This window comes from Molossus molossus, unplaced genomic scaffold (assembly GCF_014108415.1).
Source record: "Molossus molossus isolate mMolMol1 unplaced genomic scaffold, mMolMol1.p scaffold_m16_p_8, whole genome shotgun sequence".
NCBI classification, from domain to species: domain Eukaryota; kingdom Metazoa; phylum Chordata; class Mammalia; order Chiroptera; family Molossidae; genus Molossus; species Molossus molossus.
The window spans coordinates 111905085-111927949 of NW_023425402.1; the positions used below are offsets into that span (position 1 = coordinate 111905085).

The window sequence follows — 22865 nt, forward strand, 5'->3', positions numbered from 1 at the left end:
TAAGAGAATGAGGAGAAACTGGAGAAAGCTTGGGGGAACACTGTGGAAATCGTTCGCTCACGAGAAAACAAGAACAGAGGAGCGGAAGGCGCAGAGACGTTTCCGGGCGTGCGGAGGGAATGTCCGCGGGAGACTGTTCCTCACCGGGCGTGGACGCCCCTCCGGCCCCGGCATCTGGACGCTGCAGAAGGCACGGCGCTGGGCGAACGGGGAGGGGCGTCCGCACACGTCGGGGCTCACTCGTAAGGGCAGCGAGTCTGAATTCACGGCCGTCTTCGTGTTTGGTGAACGGAGTTTGGAGGGGGCAGGGCGTGGGGGACCGTTTCTTTCAAGCCCTTTAAGACGGGCGTCCTGACTCTAATTTTCGAGGAGCAACTCCACCCCCCTCCCGCTGTGGCCACGGGGCTGGCCTCGTGCTCTCTGTGGCCTCGGTCCCTGGACAGACTCGGCGAGGGCGTCTGACCCTTGTCCACCCACAGCCCTGGAACAGAGCCGGCCTGGTCCTCGGCTGCGCGGTGGTCAGAGCTGCCCGTCACGGCCAACCCGCCCCTTCCCTCGCCTCCCTCCTGACGCCACGTCTCAGCCGCATCGAGTTATCTCCTCCGAGGTGTGCGTGTGTCCCAGTCTGCGCGACAGAGTGAGGGCCGCCTGCCGCTCTGCACACGAGGCCACGGAGGGCCCAGGCAGTGGACCCGCCACCGTCCACGCTCGCAGGCCTGTGTGCAGCCGAGCCACTCGCTCCTCACCGAGACGATGGATGCGCATCGCCCCTCGGGGGGGCTCCAGAGGAAGTCGCGGAGGCAGTGGACTGGAAGCAGGCGGGCTCCGGGGGCGCCCGGCACGTGGCCTGACCGTCCCCTCTCGCCGCCGCGACCTCCGTCATCAGCGTGGGAGGCCCCGCAGTGTGAGCTTTGCCCTGAGCCCGACTGACTGGCTGGTGTGGTTCATGGTCACACGGCTGCTGCTGTCTGTCGGCGTCCGGCCGAGAAGACCAGTGTCAGTGGCTGCAGGTTCGGGGCCAGGAGGCCTCAGAGTGGGTGAGAGATGACCAGCGGAGGACGCAGGAGCCTTTGGGGCGGCACCTGACCGCCGGGCTGGCACAGGCTGTGCGGCCGGTCGTTGTGGTGAAGGGGAGCCTTTGCCCAGAGGCACATGCATGACGGAGTCGACGGGTCAGGACCGGGACGGGCCCGTGAGCCACACCAGGCGGCCTGGAAGCCACGCGGAGGGAAATAAAATCACGTGGACAGCAAAGCTGTCAGGTCCTAACATCCCTGGTTCCAACTGGATTTCTTGTTTCCCAGCGTGAGGACAGCAGGTTTCCCCACCTCACACCGCCCGGCCTTCCTGAAGCAGCCGAGGGCTTCGGGCAGACACGGGCACTGACCGTTCACACAGGGCCCTGGGCGGGCAGAGCCTGCATCTCGGCACCAGACTGACCTCGGCCACCACTGACCTGCGGCGGGCGTGACCCCTCCGGCGGCACCGCACGGCCTCGGGCAGCCCGGCTCTGCTCCGTGCACAGTTACGATGAGCAGAAGGGAGACGGAACGCGATCCAACCGTGTCAGCCACGGAAATCCCGCCAGGCCCGTGTCGGCTGTCGGCTGTCGGCTGTCCTTCTGAGACGCTTCAGCCTGCCCGAGAGGACACAGCGTCTCTGACCCCATTAAGTGGGCCACACTGGTTGCAATTCTACGGCAAGTAGTTCTCTCTCTAGCGAAGCCGTTCGTTCAAAACGGTCTCTTTAAAACTTTCCGAGGAATGCGCACCCTCGGACATGACAAGCTGGCCTTTGTTTGGCCTGCGACTCACGTATTAGCTTCGGCTTCCTTCCCGGCGCGTCGGGATTTACTGGGACTGCGCCCTGGAAGGCCCTCCTGGGACAGGCTGCACAAGGAACCGGTTTCCGTCAGCGACGTGGCACAGCGTCCGCGCCCTCAGGCCGTGTCCTGCCGGAGTGGCCTCCGCCTCCGTCTCCAGGCCCGTCCACCGCGTACCTGCCGTGTGGGGACGTTTTCTGCAGCGAAACAGAGGCGCGCTCCAGTCTCTGCTCTTTCCCAGGGGACCCACCGTGGGTGCTGCTTCCCCACGACTTTCCTGAGCGTGTCCTCGTGGCTCCCGTGGTGGGGCTGGCTTCTCGGGGGGGCTGCGGCTCCGGGAGCTGGGTGGTGGCCGCGCCCTGTCGCCCTGTCTCCCTGTCCCCGGGGGGCAGGCTCACCGCTGCTCCGACGTCAACGCTTGACCTCGGTCTCCCCGCGTCACCTGCGGAGCAGTTCCAGCGGGTCCTTCAGCGTCTCGCCTCCAAGTTTTTTCTGAGTGTGTCTTGTTCTCGCGCATCCTCCCGGTTCTCCTGGTTGCGAACACAGTGGGTCAGAGCACAGTGCCGTCGGGTCGTCTCCCTGTTACACTTCGGGGCTCCTGGCTCTCCTGAACCTGGCAGATAGTTCCCTTGTGCTGTGTGTTTGGGGTGCAGAGCCCCGGGAGACCCCGCTCCTGGGCTCCGGAGTGAAGACCGTGGTTCTATGATCCCGGGACAGATGCTGCGAAGTATGAAATCAACCTCATCAGCAGCTGGAAAAACTGGGGCGATGAAGACAGGGCACAATAACATTTTTCTTTTAAATTAGAAAATGCCACGATGCCATTCTCACGCGCTGTGTGCAGACTGTGTCCACGGTGGACTGTTCTACCCTCGCCGACGCGCCGTGTGAGTTAGGACTCAGCGGCGGGGAGCGGCACGGCGCTGAGCATGCTGGGAGGGCTCCCGTCTCGTGAGAAACGCCAGGGGACCGCAGACGGGCACGGTCCACTCACCCACGCTGGACACGGGCTGGAGCCTGGCAGTTTCTTCTAGAATGGAGGTGGGACTAATGAAAGGTCACAGCTGATAGGAGAACTCGAGTTATAGTCTTCCTGATAGCGTCATTCTCTAAGAATTTCACCGGCCCGGTCGGTGTAGCTCAGTGGATGGAGCGTCGTCCCGCAGACGAGAGGTCCTGGTTCAATTCCCGGTCAGGCACGTGCCCGGGTGGCGGGCTCGATCCCCAGTAGGGGGCGTGCAGGAGGCAGCTGATCGTGTTTCTCTCTTCTTTCGATGTTTCTCTCTCTCCTTGCTCTCCTATCCCTCTAAAAAATAATCGATAAAAACATATTAAAAAAAAAGTTTAACTGGACAAACCGAGACCTCAAATGCATAGCTGTGTGTCAGATGACTTGGACACCCCCAGAGGATGGTGAGGGCAGGAAACCTCTCAAACCCGGGTCCAATGAGTCACAGGAGGCCCTGGAGACACCTGAAATGCTTTTCCTGGCAAGGTGATTGCATCTTTTTTCTTACCTCCCCTTTGACGTATCACGTCAAGAATAACTTTTTAGAAAACTCAGTGGTTTTGCCCTCTGACGGAAGAGGGTGAGTCAGCAGCTCTGTGGTTGCTAATTCATCTTCCGAAACTCCCGAGATGCATTGTTCTGGAGGTTTTCCCAGCAGACCCGTGTAGTGTGTTTAGTTCCCATCCCATGCATCCACTTGTCTGTGCACTGACCTGTTAAACAAACGAGCTCATTAAAGTGGACGGGGCCCTCGCTGGCAGAGGGGTGGCCGGCGCCGCTCTCTGCTCAGTCAGACGTCTCAGAATCGGGCCGGAGAACGGCATGCTGGTCAGGGAGCCCGCACATTCAAGACGCATCAGACTCCTGATGTTGTAATTGCCCGAGGAACACGCCTCGTCTGCCTTGAGAGAGCACTTTGGGGAGCGCCCTTTGAGATGCTCGGAACGTGTCGAAGTCCGTGCTACATTGAACACATTACATTGATAAATAATAACCCACTGGTTAGCTTACACAGGGCAACGTTGTTTATTCAGATGCAACAGGACAGGACTTTCGTCTCTATAATTTCTCTGATTAGAAATTAGAAGTCTTTCGTAAGCAGTGAGAGGGACAAAGTGGGCAACAGAAAGACAAAGAGCTGCCTGTGGGTTCCATTCCCTGTAACTTTCTTTTTCTAGTCACAGCATGTCATTTGCTGACTGCACTCTTTATTGTTGAGTGAACCCATTCTTCTTGCACATGCTATTTTCCCAGAACGCACCAGCCCTAGCATTCGGGGAGCTGGCCAGGTGCAACCCTTGTCTTCCCACCACGAGCTCAAAACGCTTCCACAGAATGACATTGTTTGCCCGTCAACACCTCTGCAGAGTGTCTTTTACCAAGGAGCAGCTGAGACACAAGCGTTGCACAAGTGAGACTCCTCTTGTCCCCTGTCACATGTCGTCTGCCGGAGGAGCTGAGGATGTGAAAGGCACCCACTCAGGCTCATAGCGACGCCTCTTTGCCCTGAGGACAGGGCACCCTGCGGGAAGCCGGTCCATTCAGGTCGAGCTCCTGGTAGCCCACCTCGGCCATCGTTGGGAACAATTTATTTGGAAATCCCTGTCTACAGGGAATGTTTCCATTCTCATAGCTCATTTATCTGGATAGCGACTTGGCTCGATTTTTACGTAAATGAATATGGATGAAATGACCTCTCGTCTGTCTCCTGGCTCCACCGTCCGGGGCATCTCTGTGGACATTCTTTAGATGGATAATGCCCGAGAGGCCGGTGGCGAAGGGAACCCAGGTCACTGGCAGCGGCTGGAGGGCAGGCGCATCCCCTGTCCCGTAGGGGACCTGGCCCCTCCTGAGGTGGGCACAGTCTGCTCCGATGGCTGTGGGTTCTGTCCACTGCCTGTGAGGCTCCAGGCTGACCTGGGCGCGGGCGCCTGACCTCTGGTTGCTGAGGATTTGATCCCGTCAGTGTTTCGTCGTCTGGGAAGTTTCCATCGCGCTGGGGTTCCGCTGAGCAGAGCATCCAGCCAGAGTCTCCACAGGAAGGGGTTGCCTTCTCTGGTCGACAGCCTCGTGCAGCAGCCCCGGGGCCCCACGTCTCGGGGCCGGAGCTGACGGTCAGGGTTCTGAGTGGACACACCACTGGACACACCGCTGAGCACGCGGCTGGGTGAGCGGCAGCTCTGGGCGGGGTGGCAGCAGATGAGGCCACACAGGCGTCACTGTTTCACATGACGTGTCCAGTGCTCATCGGTGTGGTGTGCTCGCAGGTAGGGGTGTCGAAGCTCTGCAGAAGGGGAGGCCCCCCAACACCTATGAGCTGACTGTGCTGACCCCAGCTCGTATTCCCTCTTGAAGCTCAGTCGGCTTGAAATGGGCAGGGGGCCAGTGGAGGTCCACGCGGGGGGCACGGCTGTCCTGGGAGCGGGGGGCACGGCTGTCCTGGGAGCGGGGGGCACGGCTGTCCTGTGAGCGGGGGCACAGCTGTCCTGGGAGCGGGGGGGGGGCACAGAGTCTGTGAGCCGGCACCTACTCTGCAGGGACAATCACATGCCCGCGCTGAGCTGAGAGCGTCTCCCTGTCTGGATGTGGGACGTCCCGCACGCAGGGACCTTCCGACACAGCGGCTGCCGGTGTGAAAGGCCCGCGCGCACCATCCAAGCCCAGGGCTTCCCCGTCCCTGCTCCCCGTCTGTCTGGTTCCAGGCTCAGCAGACACCCCAGCGGGCTCCCCTGCACTTCTGATCACCCCTCTTTAGCAGTGTGTGTGGCTTTGAGTCCGTCCCTCAGGCTGATCTACAGGACTTGGCGGCGGCTTCGTCAGACGGACGACACTGCATGTGCCCGAAGGCTCCATCCCTTTCCGACTGTGGCCGCTCATCTGGGGAGGGCTCAGCAGACCGGCCTCTCCTGTGAGGACCTTGAAGTGAGGTCCTGGTGCCCATGCTGGCGGAACAGAGGGCCGTCCCGTCCCCGGGTTCCCTGCATTTCAGCCATGAGAGCTGTCCCCTCGGGACCAACGGGGACTCGAAACCGACCCTGGACTTTTCCACACTCGACTGTGGTCCGAGCTCTGAGCGACAGTCACCGAGAGGCAGGCTGGGGAGGGGCAGGAGCGGGAAGGGGCAGTGAGCCCCCCGCCCGGGGCACAGCGTGGGTGTTGACCTCCTGTGGGATCGGCACCTCTTCTCCGTCCGCCGGGGCAGGCCGGCCGTGCCCTGGAGACTGTCCACGCCCTGCGGCATTTTCACTGCGGACGCCTTTACTTCCGTCACGTTCTGTGTTTGAAAACACCTTTCTCCGGGAGACGTGCTGTCATCAGCTCGCTGTCCGACGGCCGCTCTGAGGGCTCCAATCTCGCTGCACAGAGAGCTTCCTGGCTCAGCAGCCGGGTGGTGTCGAGGGGCTTCTCTGCCAACCGTGCCAGGAGGTGCTCACAATGCATAGAACGTGCCTGGTTAGTCTGCATCCTTCCCGTCGAGGGCCGCTGCACATAAGGCAGAGCCCAGGCGGCGAAGCGGGGCCCACGGGCCCCCACGAGGACGGTGTGGACCGGAGCACCCGCCCCCTCAGGAGTCCGCCTGGCGGCCGTCTCGGGGGGACCTCGCCCGCCCTGCACCGCGTGCGATCGGTTCTGGACGTTACCCCCGTGCCAGGGAGCCGCGTCCCACGACCAAGTGCACGACTCAGTCCCGTGTGGGCTTTGCGGAGCCCGGGCGGAGGACCGCACCCCCAAATCGTGAAAGTTGGCAGCTCCAAAAGCGACGTGGGTGGTTCTTTCACCCCAGAACCGGATCCCTGAACACGAGGTTCTCTGCCGGGTGCACAGGGTTGAAGGGGTTGCGACCAGCCTCCGCCCACACGGGGCCCTCTTTCCGTGGCCAGGGTCGGTTGTGTGACCAGCGAACCCCGTAGTTAACCTGCGTTTGGGGTAGGGTTGTGAAGTTTTGCACCAAACAGTGGTTCACGAACCAGAAGGTCTTGGGCGTGTCAGGAAGAGAGGGTTCAGCTCAAAGGCTCACCGTCTCGGAAAAGCCCTGGCAGGACCCGGGGACAGGTCGAGGTCGCTGCTGCGTCGCTCCGGGCGAGCACGTCCTGGCGTCTGTGTCCAGGTCAGGAAACCCCGGGTCCTGCTGCCCAGCCCCACTCCCCCCTCTCCCCCCGGGAGGACACCGCCGGGTCCGGTCCCCACCTCCCCAGGCCGTCCAAGGGTCCCCCTCCTCCCCTCGGACCCACTGATTCTCTGTCCTGGATGCGAGGGGACAGGAAATGGGGGATCTTACTGTTCGGTGTTTCCTAAGAAGTGGGCTGGGCACCTGGCACGGCGGGATTTGGGGGCTGACGTGTGGGATGGACCGAGCAGGAGCCGGGTGTGTGAGGCGTGGGGGGGTCCCCTCCGAGTCTGGGACCCTCTGAGGCAGAGGAGGGGGCCATGCCCTGGGGGCGATGGGACAAGAGTGGGGGGCATTTTGTCGCAGGGTCTGCAGTCTTGGGCCGTGGGGTGAAGGGGCCCTGGGAGCCCTGGGTCCCCACCGCCTCGTCGTGGGCCGGCGCAGGGTGGGGTGTGGTGGGGTGCGTCTCCGGCCCCTCGGCCCCTGCGGGGATGGCGCAGTCTTCCCCACGAGAGGTGTGGGTTCCACAGCGCCTGCCTCTCAGCGTCCCGCTGGGGGCCTGACCCTGCTGGGCGACCTGTCTGCTGCCTGTGTCTGCAGCCCTGGGCCTTTCTCTGCATCGCTGGCGAGAACCACCTGACACTGAGCGTGAACTTGACGTCTGTGACCCCCGGAGGGGCTCCCGGAGGGGCCTCGCCTGAAAACCGCTTCTCCAGTCGGACCGGGCAGAGCCCCTCACCCCCCGAAGAACCCCGCTCTCGCTCGCTCCTGGCTGTATTTTGGGGGACCGCTTTGCTGGACATGAGTGGAGCCCCGAGTCCTGCCCAGCGGGCCCCACAGTCTTCAGCCTACAAAGACTGGACCCCTGTCACCTGACTGGCCGCGGGGACACTCACGGGACAACAGGCTCAGAGCAGAGCAGCGAGTCTGTCCTTGAGAGACGGTGCTAAGCATCTTACGACCCAGACAAAATGTATAGACTCCGACCCCCTTTGTCTTTGGGGCTCACGGCTAAGAACCTTCTTCACGCCTTTCGAAACGCCGCCAACCCCTTTGTGCTGGGACTGGGACTTTACAAAGGTGTCCTTGACCTCGACAGACGGCAGATGTGTTTCTCTGGAAGTTTCCATGGCAGGACATCTTGGGGCCTTGGTAACTCACTAGCTGGGCGGTCGCTATGCAACCCGGAGGAAGGGCAGGCTCGACGGAGGCCCAGAGGGCAGCTTCTGGGGATGATGGGTGTTGGGGACACCTTGGTCCCCGGTCCCAAGGAGGGACCCAGGGCTCAGGGTGGATCCGCTAGACCGGTGACGACAAGGGTGCACGAGAACGAGGCAGGCGTGTCCCCCTCAACCAGCGCTGGTCGGGTGGGACGACCCTGCGACAGGAGGCTGGAGGGTCTGGAACTACTGCTCAAACACGCGGCGACCTCAGGCCCGAGTGCCGTTTTCTTATTAATCATTTCGTTCTGACCCAAACCAAGAATTTACGGCTGCGGCAGAGTTGATGTGGCAGGAGGTTTGCAAAGACACACGTTTTCTGGACGAGAAGAGGGTCCCTGTGGGCTTGTCTTCCCGCTCGTGTGCTTGGCGAGCCGGCCCCACTCGCCAACACGGACGCGGCAGGGTGGGCGCCCCGAGGGTCCCCAGGGCTTGGTCTCCTTGCCCGCGTGGTTCCAGAGGCTCGGGTTCTCAGCACAGAGGGCTCTTTGTTCAGATCCGGCCGTCATTTCTCATCTCGTTCATCAAATTGTCAGCCGGTCTGCCAGCCGCGGCCCCGGGCACCGCGTTCGGACGCAGAGGGAAAGGAGGGGGCGTGTTGGGTCACTTCCAAGCTGTGGACAGACCTTCTGCTCCTGAAAGGCCCAACCTTGTGTGGCTGCCCAGACCCCGCCGAGCGGTGGGGCTTTCGTTCCAAAAGCCATCAGGGCGGCCCTGTCGCGCTGAGCTGGTCTGCCCGAGTGCACATCGGCCGCCGCGTTGAAATCGGTCAGTCGGAGAGTGTTCCTGAGCACAGACCCCTGGCAAATGCCCAGGATGAGTCCAGTGTTCTGTTCGGCTGCACAGTCTCGGGCAGGGGCCTGGAGCAGTGGCCGGGCACCTCCCGAGGGCGGGCTCCTCCGCCTCTGGTCCCGTCATGAGACGACCCCGCTCCCTTTCTCCCAGGTGCCTGGGGGCCTCAGCCTAGTCAGGGGGTCCCCTGAGCTCCCGGGCCCCCTTTCTTGGGGAAGCATTTGCTTTTCCCTCATCACCACCTCAGGCTTTGTTTGCTTTTTGCTTTTGTCTTTGCTCTTCTGGGTCGGTGGGTGGATTTGGGTAATTAAAGCCCGGATATCCGACTGTGCCCCTCCTCCGTCAGCGGGGTTTGTGGTTGGTCCTCCTGTCGGGAAGGAGCTCGGCGTCTTTCCCACGGCACGCTCCTCCGTGGGGTGGGGGGTCTGACCCCCGTGTGGACCCAGCCCAGGACGAGAGCGGAGGGTCAGCCAGGGCAGCCTGGTGGCTCCCCGGCTCCGTCATGCTCCGACCCAGCTCGTGGCCACTGCGAGGAGTCTCGCTGATGAGCCGTTGGGAGGCAGCACGTCCAGGTCACCAGGCATCGCGGGCACTCGGTCCTGTGAGAGTTCAGTGCACGTAACTGCGCGTGATCGCACCGGGGCCGTCGGCGCCATCGGGCACGATCGACAAGCGCACGGAGAGCGGCTGAGCCACAGGCGTGTGGTTGTGCGGTGGGCGGGCAGCTGTCCTGCCTGTTCCCGAGTCCTGTGCGAGCCGAGGCGCGGCCGAGCCTGGACAAGAGATGGACCAGGAGTTAGGGCCAGTTTTCTCCATCGAATGGGCAGCATTCCCTACATGACACCTGCTATTTAAGAAAAAGTAAAAGCAGCCCGAATACCTGGGCAGACTGTCTGTGGGGGCACGTGGGGTGCTGGGGCTGGGCTGTGCCATGAGGGGGGTGCTGTCGGCAGGTGTGTGAATGCCGAGCCCGGGAAGAAAGGAGGATTCCTTCCTCCCTTGGGGTCGCCCTCTACCCGGCCAGGTCTGTGCAGCCAAAGGAGCTCGTACCTTCGCCCCTGCGTCGAGCGTCGTGTGGGATCCCCTCCGAGGGGCACACGTGTAGGGGAGCTCAGGTGGCTGGTGGTGCAGTGGAAACACACCTCGTTACCACGCGGACAGGGACCTGTCCCGTGAGCGAAGTGCTGGAGACCAGGTGGGAGCCACGGGAACGCTCGGCGTCGAACGGACGAGAAGCCGTGACTTGGAAGGGCCGGGAGACTGTGTGGTGGCCAGAGGGACGCTCGGCGTCGAACGGACGAGAAGTCGTGACTTGGAAGGGCCGGGAGACTGTGTGGTGGCCAGGGGGACGCTCGGCGTCGAACGGACGAGAAGTCGTGACTTGGAAGGGCCGGGAGACTGTGTGGTGGCCAGAGGGACGCTCGGCGTCGAACGGACGAGAAGTCGTGACTTGAAGGGCCAGCTGTTTGCTGGGTATGAAACTGTCAGATGACAGAACTTGTTACTGGGGCAGGGTCGTGATTCAGCGTGGACGTGCCAAGTTCAGCAGAGGTCGGTAGCCCAGCAGGGCCAGGCCAGGCCCACCCCACAGGCCCCGGGAAGCAGGCGTCCTGGTCTGCGCTCGAGGGCGGAGCCTCGTCCGCCTGCTGCCTGGCGTGCAGCACAGAAGCCCCGAGCTCCCCCCCGAGCTCCCCCCGTCACCTGCAGAGAACCTGCGGCCTCGGGAGCTGCTCTCAGGACCCGACGGCTTCGAGAGCCAGGGCCTGAGATCGCCCCCTTCCAGGTGGGCGGGGTGCCCACCGCCGGCCCCCAGCAGCCACCTGCTGGCCCGGGAGCTGGCGCATTATTTCCGCGTCTCGTGACCCTCGAAAGCAGCACCTGTGGGTCCCCTTTTCTAGCCCGCGGTTTTGAGAGGACATCTATTCAGATCACCCCGGGGAAGAGGCGGAAAATAGCCTGCTCGGAGATTTGCAGCGACACATTCTGAAGCTGTGGGGAAGATGTGGTCTATACATATGTTTAAAATCCCCGGGAAAAAACAAATAAACCAGGTCGATCGGAGAAAGGGCTTCGCTACCATAACCCTTGGACCTTTAGTGCCACGAGACTCCCGTCCACCCTGGTCTGAGGACACCACAGGCCTCTGGGAGCATCCGGTCCCTCCACCAGGTTCTGACCAGCTCAGCAACAGCACAGCACCCGGCCTCCACGCAGCCTGTCACAGCTGCTGCCAGGGGCACAGACAGCCGCCCTACCTCGGCCTCCTGCGTGCGTGCACACACACAGACACGCACACACACAGACACACACACAGACACACACAGAGAGACACACACACCCAGACACACACACAGACACGCATGCAGAGACACACACACAGACACACACGCAGAGACACACACACAGACACACACGCAGAGACACACACACAGACACACACGCAGAGACACACACACACAGACACACATGCAGAGACACACGCAGACACACACGCAGACACACACACACAGACACACACACATGCACACACAGACACACACGCAGAGACACACACACACAGACACACATGCAGAGACACACACACAGACACACACGCAGACACACACACAGACACACACACAGACACACACAGACGCACACACAGACATACACACACACAGACACACACGTAGACACACACACAGACACACGCACAGACACAGATACACACAGACACACACAGACACACACATACAGAGACACACACACAAACACCGAGATACACAGAGAAACACACAGACACACATAGAGACACACACACTCAGAGATACACAGAGACACACACATAGACACACACACACAGCCTGAAGCCATCAAAAGCATCAGAGAAAGGTGTTACTTTTCATGTTCAAACTAATTTCTTTCTACGTTAGTTTCCTACACATTTGAACTTGAGAAACAGAAACAAACAAAAACGCAGGCAGAGGCTGTCGGCCACTCAGGGTTCGAGCAGTGTAGTGTCGTTGTCCCCAGACACTTCCTACCCCATCAAGTCGCTGACCTTCGAAACCACAGGACCGTCCACAGCTGACCGTCCGCTCCCATCTCGCACCCAGAATCCCACGGGCCTCGCCCGGCGGGCACGCAGACCACAGTATGTGGACTTGGGCGACGGGGTCCAGACACGCCACACGGGCTCCTTCAGACGGCGCTTCCTGCCGGTGACGCGGGTGGGGACCGCTGTCCGCCTGCGCTGTCCTGAGGTGGCCGCGTGAGCAGGCCAGACGACAGGAAGCAGGCGGGTGAACAGGGCACCGTCGGGGGCTGGGGGTGGCCCTCGGGCAGCAGCCGGAAAAGGTCCCCGCTCGCATTGCAAGACATGAGAAGACACGACGTGCGTGGATTCTCTGGAAACAGTCACGTCTGCACGAAAAGCTCCTGAGAGTTAACGCCCCTCTGCCGTCCAGACCGTGCAGAACGCTCACCTCAGAGGCGCCGGGCGAGCACTGGTTTAGGCCTCGCGGCCTCAGGCAGGGGCCGAGGACCCGGGAGCACGGGCAGAGGAGGCGGGTGACTGGGAACAGCTCGCTGCGTCCACTCGCTGGCTGGGCAAGCCGGGCGTGGGGAAGCACAGGCCTGGAACCCACGCGTGTGCACGGAAATCTGAGATGATGCGTGTATTTTACTCGGATCCTGCCGACAGATGGGGTCAAACGAGCAGCGCAGCCAAGCTGCCGGCTCTGTCTTTGCACAGCCACAGGCTCGTTGTGGCCGCTCTGCCCGACTTTGACGAGGACGGCAGGGCTCCCTCTCTGCAGACGCTCCTCCAGCGGCAGTGAGTTGTCCTTGGCAGGCGCTGGCCCCGCCCTGTGCGGTGACTCCCCGAGCGAACACTCTGAGCTGTGTCCCGTGTCCAGCTGGCTGGCACGCTCGAGCCTACGCTGTCCCTACATAAGCAGTGACTCCATGTGAGGTCACGGCCCGCAGGCTCCTGAGAGCACAGGCTCCGTGGAGGCCGGCAAGCGGCGGAGGCTGCTGTGCGGGAGAGGGGGCCGTGGGCTGTGGTGTGAGGGCTGTGCCTCGCAGGATGGCAGCTTCTTTGACAGCAGGAGGCAGGACCCGTGTGGCTTCTGAGAAGGCCTGGGAAGGACAGAGGTCTGCGTGGGCATCTCCCGAAGCCGCAGGCGGAGTGATCCTGGGGACCGCCGGCTGTTTCCCTGCATTTCACAGGGGAGCCCGGCTATTGGGGGGTTCTCTCTTAGGGGCGGCCATGCCGTTCCTTGGCACGCCTGGGAAAGCCGGGCTGTTTCGGCACGATGCAGTTCTGATTTCCACACACCCCTTCTCGTGATGCAAGTCCACTTCTTCGTAATGCGTCCTCTCGTTTTCCTTCCGATCCCGTCCCATTCCCCACTTCTGTTTGCCCTTTTCCCCCCAGAAATAGCTCTGAAGTACAGGCACTAGCCATGCGGCGACACGAGACAGACCAACGACTGGTGATCGACCTGATTCCCACCACTAGGTCTTCTCCAGAGTCTCCCTGGACCCTGCCGCGTAGGCTCGGACAGATGCAGGGACAGAGACAGACAGAAGGACGCTCGGGGGGGAGATGCAGACAGAGCTGCGGTGCCCTCCTCCGACCCCCTCCCGCCCCAACCCCAGCAGCACGGCATCTCTGCAGATAAAGCTGAGGGCGCCCCCACTGTGGACTGGAGGTCCCCTCTGGGGACCTGTGCCCCCCGCCGCCGTCCACCCCATGGCGAGAGTCGGCAGAGCGAACTCACTTCTCTGACTTCAGAAGTACATTCGACTCGTTATGGGTGTTGAAGACGCCTGAAGCTTCTCTGTGCCGTCGGTCTTGGGTTCTAGGAAGAACATGTATCATTTTCTAGTGAAGAATTAGGTGCTGCTTTACTGCATTTGGGGGGAAATGATCAAATTTGCAGAAAGAATGACCCGGTCCAGCCCCATGGAGGGCACACCGGCCGCACCGTCTCCTCTGCTCGCTGCTTGGCCCCAAGGCCGCTTCCTGCACGAAGCCTTTACCTGGACAGGTGCTTTCCTCCCTCAGTCCACGCCCCCCTTGGGGGTCCTCAGGGTAACGGGGTGGGGTGGTCCCTGGGGGTTGGGGCTGGCTGTGCACACCTGCCCTGAATCACCTATCCCGTGGCGTCTGCCTTCGGCCCAGAGATGTTCTCCTGGGGTCCGCCGGCCACAGGTGCTTCTGGGCCTGGAGCTGTGGCCTCCCCCACTCCTCCCGGGGGCCAGGGTGTGGGTCGGAGACCGATTGCCCCCACCAAGGCCACTGTCCTCTGCGAGCCGGGCTCCGGCAACCACTGGAGTCCCCGCTGCACCCTAATCAGAGACACACCCACAGCCTCTTCCTCTCTTTCTCCCAAGGGAAGAGTCCACGAGAAGTGGTCTTCTTGAGGAGTCCCGTGGCCCCGTGGCTGTGGCCCTCTCCGTCCATGACTCTGCCCCTCCAGGGCCTGGGCTGTTCCCACCCCAGCCTCGCTCCCCGAGGAGTCCCACCGTTTTCCGATGTGTGTTCAGTGACCCGGATACCGGGGCTGCAGCCAACGTGGACTCGAATGACGATAACAGGAGACTCGGTGTCCAAGGACATGCACGCAGACCACATCGGTGTACCGCTCAGCGTTCCCACGAGCCACCCAAAGACCCAACACACAAACTCCCCAGTAGTCAAGCGACGTCTCTCTCCATGACGGGGAAAATCTGTTATACTCTGTGAGTTCTGTGAAATGTGATAACATGTCCATACTCCGTTTTGTTTAGGTTGTCCTGGAGCCAAAAAAAATGAGTTTCTCACGAGCGTCCTGGACGCGCTGTCCACCGACATGGTCCACGCTGTGTCCGGCCCCTCCTCCCCCGGCAGGTACGGTGTCGCCCGCGGAGCTGGTGCTGGGAAGAACCCAGGAACGGGCTGGGAGCCGGTCAGCGCGCCTGGAGCCACGGGGTTCCCGAGAGGAGGCCTCTTCCCAACAGGAAGGGGCTTCCTGGGTTTGGGGGTGACTCCTTTAGTGGGTTTTTGTCACGTGATTAAATCACTGGAGACGTTCCGTTGCGGTGACACAGGGCACTTTCCGTGGTCCCCGGGGGAGGGAGAAGGAAGGGTCAGTTCTAGTCCCGATGGATTTACTCTTTGAAACTGCATTTGAGAGAGGATTGGATTTTAGTTACTGTGTATGAAAGTGTAGGCATCGTGGGAAAACACGTATCACGTAAAACGTACCATCTTAACTTCGAAGGGCACGATTCCGTATCCGTTACCTGATGCTGTTCAGTCAAACCCTGGAACTGGCCAGGTTCCCTCCGAGCCCGGGAGACACACCCGGCTTCTCACGTCCTGCGAGAGTCTGTCCGTCCTGTTCTGTCCCTCAAGGCCGGAGGGAGGGCAGCTTCCGGTGTCCTGGCTGTGGGGTCCATGGGGTCCCCCAGAGGATCATCAAACTGACCCCTTCATTTGAAGGACGTTTTCTGATGGAGAACCACACCACCAGCTCAGTCCTCTGCCCACCCCACCCCCCACGGGGTCCTGTGGCCTGAATGACCCCGACTCTCCGTCTCCTTCGCTGAAACACTCCTTGTTCTGCCTCTCCGCTTGGCGGTGAGCTTCACGGAAGAGAGAGAGAGACTGGAAATGGTTATAATCAGGTAGTGAATTAAACTGAAAATGGCAAAACATCACCTACATTTCCATCCGACGTCTCCTGTTCTTGGGGAGACGCTCTGACCGGGAAAACCAAAACCGAAAGCAGTGGGCAAAGTGCCGTCGGGGTGCACAGGGAGCCTCAAACCTGCCCAGTGTGAGCCCCCGGCCACGAAGGAAGAGCTGAACGTCCCTCACCTCCCACTTGGTGACGAGGCTCAGACTTGACACAGCTTCAGCCCCTGACTCACACCAGGCCTCTCGGAGAGGTTGGATGGATTCATGTTAAATCCAGTCTCTCGTTCAAGGGGACGAGTCCAGTCACCACGCGAAGCTGCACCTCGATGCGCACCATGCGCTGTACCCGGGACGTAGGCGACAGCACCACGGCATTAACACTGGGGCCCCGTGTCTTCAGGGGGCCCCACCGGGAGCTGACCTGCCCCACCCACAGAGCGCATACCGGGGACAAGGGCACCGTGTCCTCAAGGACGTGGCGCAAAATCGCTGTCGTTTTCAATGTTGAAACCAACTTCAAAAACATTTGCTGATCCTTTTCTCTAAAGTATGATTATTATAGAAACAGAGGAAGGGGGGCATCCGTCAGCTGACTCCTGCACCCCACGGGAATCAAGCCCACAGCCTGTCAGGGCACCCAACCAGCGGAGCCGCCCTCCAGGGCTGTCTGAATTCTTTACACAAACCGCCCGTCAAAGGGCCCATCCCCCCAGGGCAGGCACCCCGAGGGAACCGGGGGAGGGCCCTCCCTGGGCGGAGCGGGAGGTGCGGCCGCCCCTGATCCTGTGTTCTCCCCTGTCTTCCAGGCTTTCCGAACCCGACCCCAGCCACACGCTGGAGGAGAGAGTGGTCCACTGGTATTTCAAACTGCTGGACAAAAACTCCAGCGGGGACATCGGTAAGAAGGAGATGAAGCCCTTCAAGAGGTTCCTTCGGAAAAAGTCCAAACCCAAGAAGTGTGTGAAGAGGTTCGTGGAGTACTGCGACACCAGCAAGGACAAGGCCCTGTCGCTGAGCGAGCTGATGGGCTGCCTGGACGTCACCAAGGAGGAACACAGGGCCAGCGGCAGGAAGCGGCACAGTGAGCCCCCCACCCCGCCCCCGTCCGTGGTTGTCGAAGGTTGGGGGGACGGGGTCTGTCCTGGGGCAGCGGCAGGACCCTGGGATCCCGGGCAGAGGATGGGTCGAAAGGGGGGAGGGGGACTCTGGATCAAGCCATTCACCATCCCCCTGTGGGGGCCGACTGTCACGCGGTGTCGGCTCCGATGTTTTCGGTTGGATCTCGGGAACCGTGGCTTTAGCGGCTTCGTGAACAGTTGAGAGCAAGTTGTAGGTGGGCCCGGCCTAGGCAGACAAGTGTCCCAGAGAGAAAGTCGTCTGGCTCGGGGTCCCAGACGTTCCCAGCAGGGAGCAGGCTCCTGTGGACGCTGGGAAAGCCCTCCCCTCGGGGCGGGGTCCTGTCTTCTCCTGTGTACAGGAGCCTGTGCGGGGAGGGCTGAGGTTGTCCCCCTGCTGCCTCCGCTGTGGGCCAGCGTCGCCTTCGAGGGCACATTCGAACGGGACCCGTGTGGAGGTTCTGGGCCCCTGGGCCCTGTGACTCGGGGTCTGAGCCGTGGAGCCCACTGGGCTGACCCGCCGGGTTCTGGAGGCAGCCAGTGCCCACCACCGGTCTCTGCCCCGTACCCGTCGCGAGGGTCCCTCAACATGGTCCCACTGAATTGCGTTCCAGGCTGGGCCCCGGTGATTGTAAAACGTTCTTGCTCATTTCCTGGCGAGAAGTCCACCGTGAGCTTTATTTTGACGACTTCTATGTCGGGGCTCTGCCGATACCTGTAGCTCATGTCATCCTGAAAGTGTCCAGACTGGGGACCAAGGGCAAAACTGTGGGCCCGCCCCCTCTGCTCACCCTCACCAAGGGGGTGTTGAGGCCACCTTGCGGCAGGGGCAGCCTTGAGCCTCTGTCCTGCTCCCTGATTGGTCAGCCCGAGAACCCTGTAGCCAAGGGGACTTTGTGGGTGTCTGCGGGCACGAGAGGGTTAGGGAAGGAGGACAGGACGGGATGCTGGGCAGGTGCTGTCCGACGGAGGCTGGGGGGCTCTGACCATGGTGGGGACAGTCTAGTGAATGAACACCATCACTGCCCACCTTGGTAGCCGAGGTCAGGAGTCACCGGCCACCTTCCACGGGTCAGCTGCATCTCCAGGGGCCACAGCCCAGTGCACGGTGCTGGCTTGTGCTCCCCATGGCTCTGGGGTGAGCCATCCGCTCCAGGCTGGGTGACCCCACCGCTTCTCTGGGGCTGGAGCCGAGGGGGAGCTGTTTACATGCAGGAGACAGAGCCCAGGGCCCAGGGCCCACAGGTTCCTGGGGGAGCCGGTGCCCTGAGGTGGTTCAGACGCGTCCTCTCGCATCAGGGGTGCATCCTAACAGGGCCGGAGGCTCTGCGCACCCCAAGCGGCAGCAGGGTAGGAGCGCCAACCCGTTGCTGGGAAGAGGGGTGCAGGGCAGAGGACGGCAGGGTCTCGACGAGGTTGTCGCTCACCGGAAATGCTCCTTCCTGTGGGAGCTCCGGCCGCCTTCCGCAGGGCCCGGCGGATGAGCCTCTGAACCTTGTGCTCTCACCGGGAAGGTTGTCGGCGACCCTGTGTCCAGAGTGCGCGAGGGCCGTGCACGGCGGGCATGTCGTCCGAGAGGAGCCTCGGCCCTGGACGCACAGCGGAGTTTCTGGAACGTTTCTTTCCCCTGCAGACCTTTCCTAGGTTGTTCCGACTTTATTCATCTGTTCAGTTTGAGATCAGTTACTTTTTCCTGCCGTGTGATCTGAATCAGGGGGAGTCAGGAAAACCTCAGTGTCCAGGACAGTCCTCAGTGGGATTTTCTAAGCACCCAGGCGTCCGCTCTCTTTAGTTCTCGTTATGTTTGCTCACCAGTAACGAGGCACCTTTATTCTAAAAGTAGGAGGACTCAAGGGACATAAATAACCCCTGACCTATTTCTTCTCAGCCAGTCAGACCCAGATCCGTATTCACCCCAAAACATCTCTGCTGCCCAGTGACACCTGTGCCCGGTACTTCACCTCCGAAGGGCAGCACACGCGTCCCTTCCAATCCCATGTGTTTTGATCACACACGATTTTGCGTTTCAGTGGCTGCAACAAAGATAAAGCAATGGAACGTTTGATCTACACTTTCGCTATTAGAAAAAACTCAAAACTGAGAAAATTAACTAAAAACTGTTAGGGAATTTGGCAAAACCCCCAAAGAAAATATTTCTGAAGAACGCAGGGAAAGGGCCCAGAAGATTATATCGTGTCCCCGTTCCCCACCGTCCCCCAGAAACTCGGCCACCAGGAAACATCCGTTCTAGACCAAACGATCTTTTTCAACCACGTGGCCACGCCAGCCACATCACTTCCAGCGACGGCCTCACGGTGTCCCTCGCCAGGTCACCTGGACGCCATCAGGATCATTCGATACGATGACGCAAACTCTAGGTGGCTGGGACCCTCCTCTCTCTGGGATCGTCCACGGCTTGGGGTGTATTGTGAACATGTGCGTCCGTCCCCTTGGGGGACGTCATTTTCCTGTCCTTTGTGTGTTTGGAATAGAGGTTTTTGCCGCTGCCTTGAAGGCCCATTGCACCTGCACCTTGTGCAGTGTGGTGCTACGGGGCGTCTCTCCTTCTCCGCACCTAAGGCTATTAACATGGCTACTGCACTTGACCTTGAGCCTCCTGTTACCAGGGAGACGGACACTTGTCCTAAAAGAAACCAGGAAAATAAGCGGGGATCTTTGAACAGCCAAACTGGCTTAGAATGGATTCGAAGTAACACAAATCGTCTTTAAATGGGAACCAGCAGCCCCAAAGCCCACGTTCTTAGTAAAGTGGCCGTTTCAGGGCAAGCAGAGTGGCCACAGTGACCCTGATCCTTGAATCCTTCAAACCTACAATTGAGAAGCGTCGTCCGCTGATCTACGCTGGAATATTTTGCGACTCGCTCAGTCCCTCGGAGCTCCGACTTCACGCGGGGCTGTGTTCGCTGTGGAATGAGGTCGCGTCCCCCTCGGTGTTTTCCGTCCTGTAGTCAGACGTCAGCGCTCAGCCACGGCGGTGGGACGAGACACGCTGCCCTGTCTGCTGGCTTGTCCAGGACGCACTGTTGACTGCTCCCTGCTCTAAAAATTGGCAAAATGACAGAAAACAGAACCCACATCCTTCCAGAGCTTACCTGTTTAGTGGACACAAGAATGGAGATAAAGGGGTGTCTGTGGGGGGTGGAGATGTGTGCGGGGTCCGGGAGGGCTGGACGTCGGCAGGGCAGGCCCGGCGGCTCCCTGGGGACACGTCAGTCCCCGCGGGGCAGCGGGCACAGCAGGAGCCCAGGCCCAGCAGTGGGGAGAAGTCAGGGTGGCTGGGGCAGGGTGGGGGGCAGGAGAGGGGGTCAGCGAAGTGTGGAGGAGACTTTGTTCTGAACAGGGGTCAGGGAAGGTTTGACCAGGAAGCTGCACCCTGGAGACGGGGAATGGGGACACCTGGGGGCCACCAGGAGATGATGTTTAAACCCTCAGGCACCAGTGAGGAGAGGCCGGTGTCCTGGGCAGGGTGATTTGGGGCCCATGGGAGGGAGGGGGGAGCTGGGAGGTGGAAGCCATCTGGAGCTGTGTGTGCCGTGGAGGGGGCTGGGGTGCCCAGGGCAGCGGACGGGGAGCAGGGCAGACCCACCGGGGGAGGAGGCGGAGGTCTCGGCCTGCCTGGGCCTCCCTCAGGGGCCACGGGGAGAAGCCCCAGACAGCACCAAATCCCCAAGCTCCCTCCAGCTCCCGTTTCCCTGGGAAAAGTTATTCTGAGCCAAACATGCTCGTTTCTCATGATTTAAATAGAAAACCGAAAGGTTCTGGGCGTGGTGCGGGGCCCAGGAGCTCACCCCAGACTCCCAGCCGCACCGTCTCTCGGGAACATTGGGGAAACAGGGGCGAAGTGTCTGCACCTTTGTGCACAAGCCTTTGGGACTCTGGGTCCAGGGAGACGCTCCCCTGGAGCCGGACTGGGCACGTGTCCTGTAGAAAACGCCGGGGGCGTGACTTCCGTGACCCGTGCGCGCCCCCCGGGCTCGCGCTCACGGAAGCACATCTACCAGTTGTTGACGTCTCTCCGAAGTGGGTCCCTCTGTGCGGAGTGTCCTGACCCTTCACTCCACGAAGACGGTGCGTTGCTAACGTCGGCTTCCTCTTCTCTCCCGACAGCCCCGAAAGGCAGCACAGAGAGCGCGGCTCGTAGACAGGTGAGTGTCCGCGTCTCACGGTTCAGTAGGAAGATGTGTCATACGGTTTTCTTTGCTCAGCAAACGTGTACAGTTTTAACTTTATAAATCCCACCGCGAAGCACGGACACCCGCGAGCCCGGCCAGGCTGACGCGGTGACCCCGGCGCGTGCCCAGACTTGCCAAGGGCCGGTGTCCTTGGGGACGCGGTGACCGGCTCTCGGGGGCCACCCTCTGTCCGACAAGCTCAGTCCAGAACGCGGCCTCGCTCTTCAGCCGTGTCCTGGGAAGAGACACCGAAGCCATTTCCCGCCTCTTTCCATGATGCCTGGATGGGGACCCTGCCCCCCGCCATTATTCCAGCGGCTGAGACCGTGGGACGCAGCCGAAAGTGTGAACCAGCTCAGACTCTTGCAGCAGTTGACGACCGGAAATCTTTCTCCCGAGAGTAAAGAGCACCAAGCCCCAGCGTGTTTTGTTGCAGGAGTCACCAGAGACAAGGGGGCGCAGCCGTGGGAATGGGGGTGCGGGAGCTAACGCTCATCACAGTGAGCTCTCTCTCCCCGGTTTCCACGTGACTCAGAGGGGCCAGAGGGCACCTCAGGCTGCGGTGGGTGTGCGTTTGATGCCGGTGCGGCCCCTCGTCCAACACCTCGGACCAGCCTCAGGAACGGTGACGCGCCTTGATAGCGTGTCCGCGTCCCCAAGTACTGAGAACAGACTGCACAGCTCCCTGCAGGGAGCCCTCCCCTGGCCCATCGCCTCCCTGCCCCTTCCTCCGGGAACAGAGTCGACCCAGAAACCTAAACGCCGAAGTGGAACCATTTCAAACAGTGGGACGGACGGAGCACGTCAGCGGGAGGCTGGGGCGCTGGGAGAGAAACGGGGAGGTGTGCCCGGCTCTTCCTGCTGCTTCTCCCCGGCCGGCTGAGCACAGGACCGAGCCGCGTGAACACGCATCTCATGTCGCGTTTCGTCTCGGAGCCGTGAGCCGTGACTGGAAAGAGCGAGAAGGTGAAGAAACGTGTCTGAGGCTGGAGCCTGCGCCAGGTTCTGTGTCTCCGCGGCGGGAGGCACTTCTGTGCCCATGTGGCTGCGGAGCAGGGCCGATCCCTCCCGGCGTCGGCCCCGCACCTCTGACCGTGCGCGGCGGGTGCTGTTAGGAGGCAGGTGCTGTGTGCGAGTCACCGCAGTCAGTCACCCGCCCGCTCTCTCCTGCGTGTGTCTTGAGCCCTTGCCCCTGGCCGTCTGCAGGCAGCTGCCACCTGCGCAGACGGGGGACGCACCCTTCTAACGACACCCCTTGTTTTGTCTCTTTTCCAGCAGAGGAACCAAGGATAAGTGACCGCAGCCGAGGCGCCGCTGGACGCGTGGGACACCCCTCACCAAAACGCAATTAAAAACACAGAAACAAAACACATAGTATTTTGCACTTTGTACTTTACATGTAAATTCACTCTGTAGAAACGAGATATTTAAACAAACTGCTTTAATCTGTGAAGGGGGGGCTCCGGCAGATCCGTCGCGTACCAAGTGTGTGACCCCTTTGACCTCGGACGTCTGCACCGGCGGCGCTGTCCCGGGCGGGTCCCAGCTCGCTCTCTGCCTGCGTGTGTCCCGCAGAGGTCGCGGCCTGGGGCTCCAGCCCGTGCCTCCTCCCTGGCCCCCTCCCCGCACAGCCCCCTGGGGTCCCTCTGGGAGCGCTGTGCCCCCCGTCCACACGAGAGGCCATCGATGTCCTCGAGCGCAGTCACCAGGCGCCCAGTCTGCGTGGTTGTGGGACTGGGTTTGTCTGTTTTGCTTTCCCGAGACCCAGCTCCCGCCACATTCACCACCACGGCTGCCAGCCGGTGACCGGGGTTCGGGGACAGTTCCCAACCACCTTTGTGTGCCTGCGTCCCCTGCGAGCTTGGGCTCAGGTCTATCCGGCCAGAGAGAGGCCTGCTGGCCCCAGGCTGCCGGAGGGGTCGGTGGCCAGAGAAGGAAA

The 22865-nt window shown here is 61.2% G+C and overlaps 1 protein-coding gene across 1 annotated transcript in view; it reads left to right on the forward strand.

Annotated features, from left to right (window-relative positions):
- SMOC2 (SPARC related modular calcium binding 2) overlaps positions 1-22605 on the forward strand; it is a 127246-nt gene extending 104641 nt beyond the window's left edge. The window contains exons 10-13 of the mRNA XM_036249380.1: positions 14727-14826; positions 16425-16699; positions 20862-20899; positions 22202-22605. Coding sequence (XP_036105273.1) covers positions 14727-14826; positions 16425-16699; positions 20862-20899; positions 22202-22219 — 431 coding nt within the window. The 3' untranslated portion in view covers positions 22220-22605. The remainder of the gene's footprint in view (positions 1-14726; positions 14827-16424; positions 16700-20861; positions 20900-22201) is intronic.
- Positions 22606-22865: the final 260 nt, after the last annotated feature.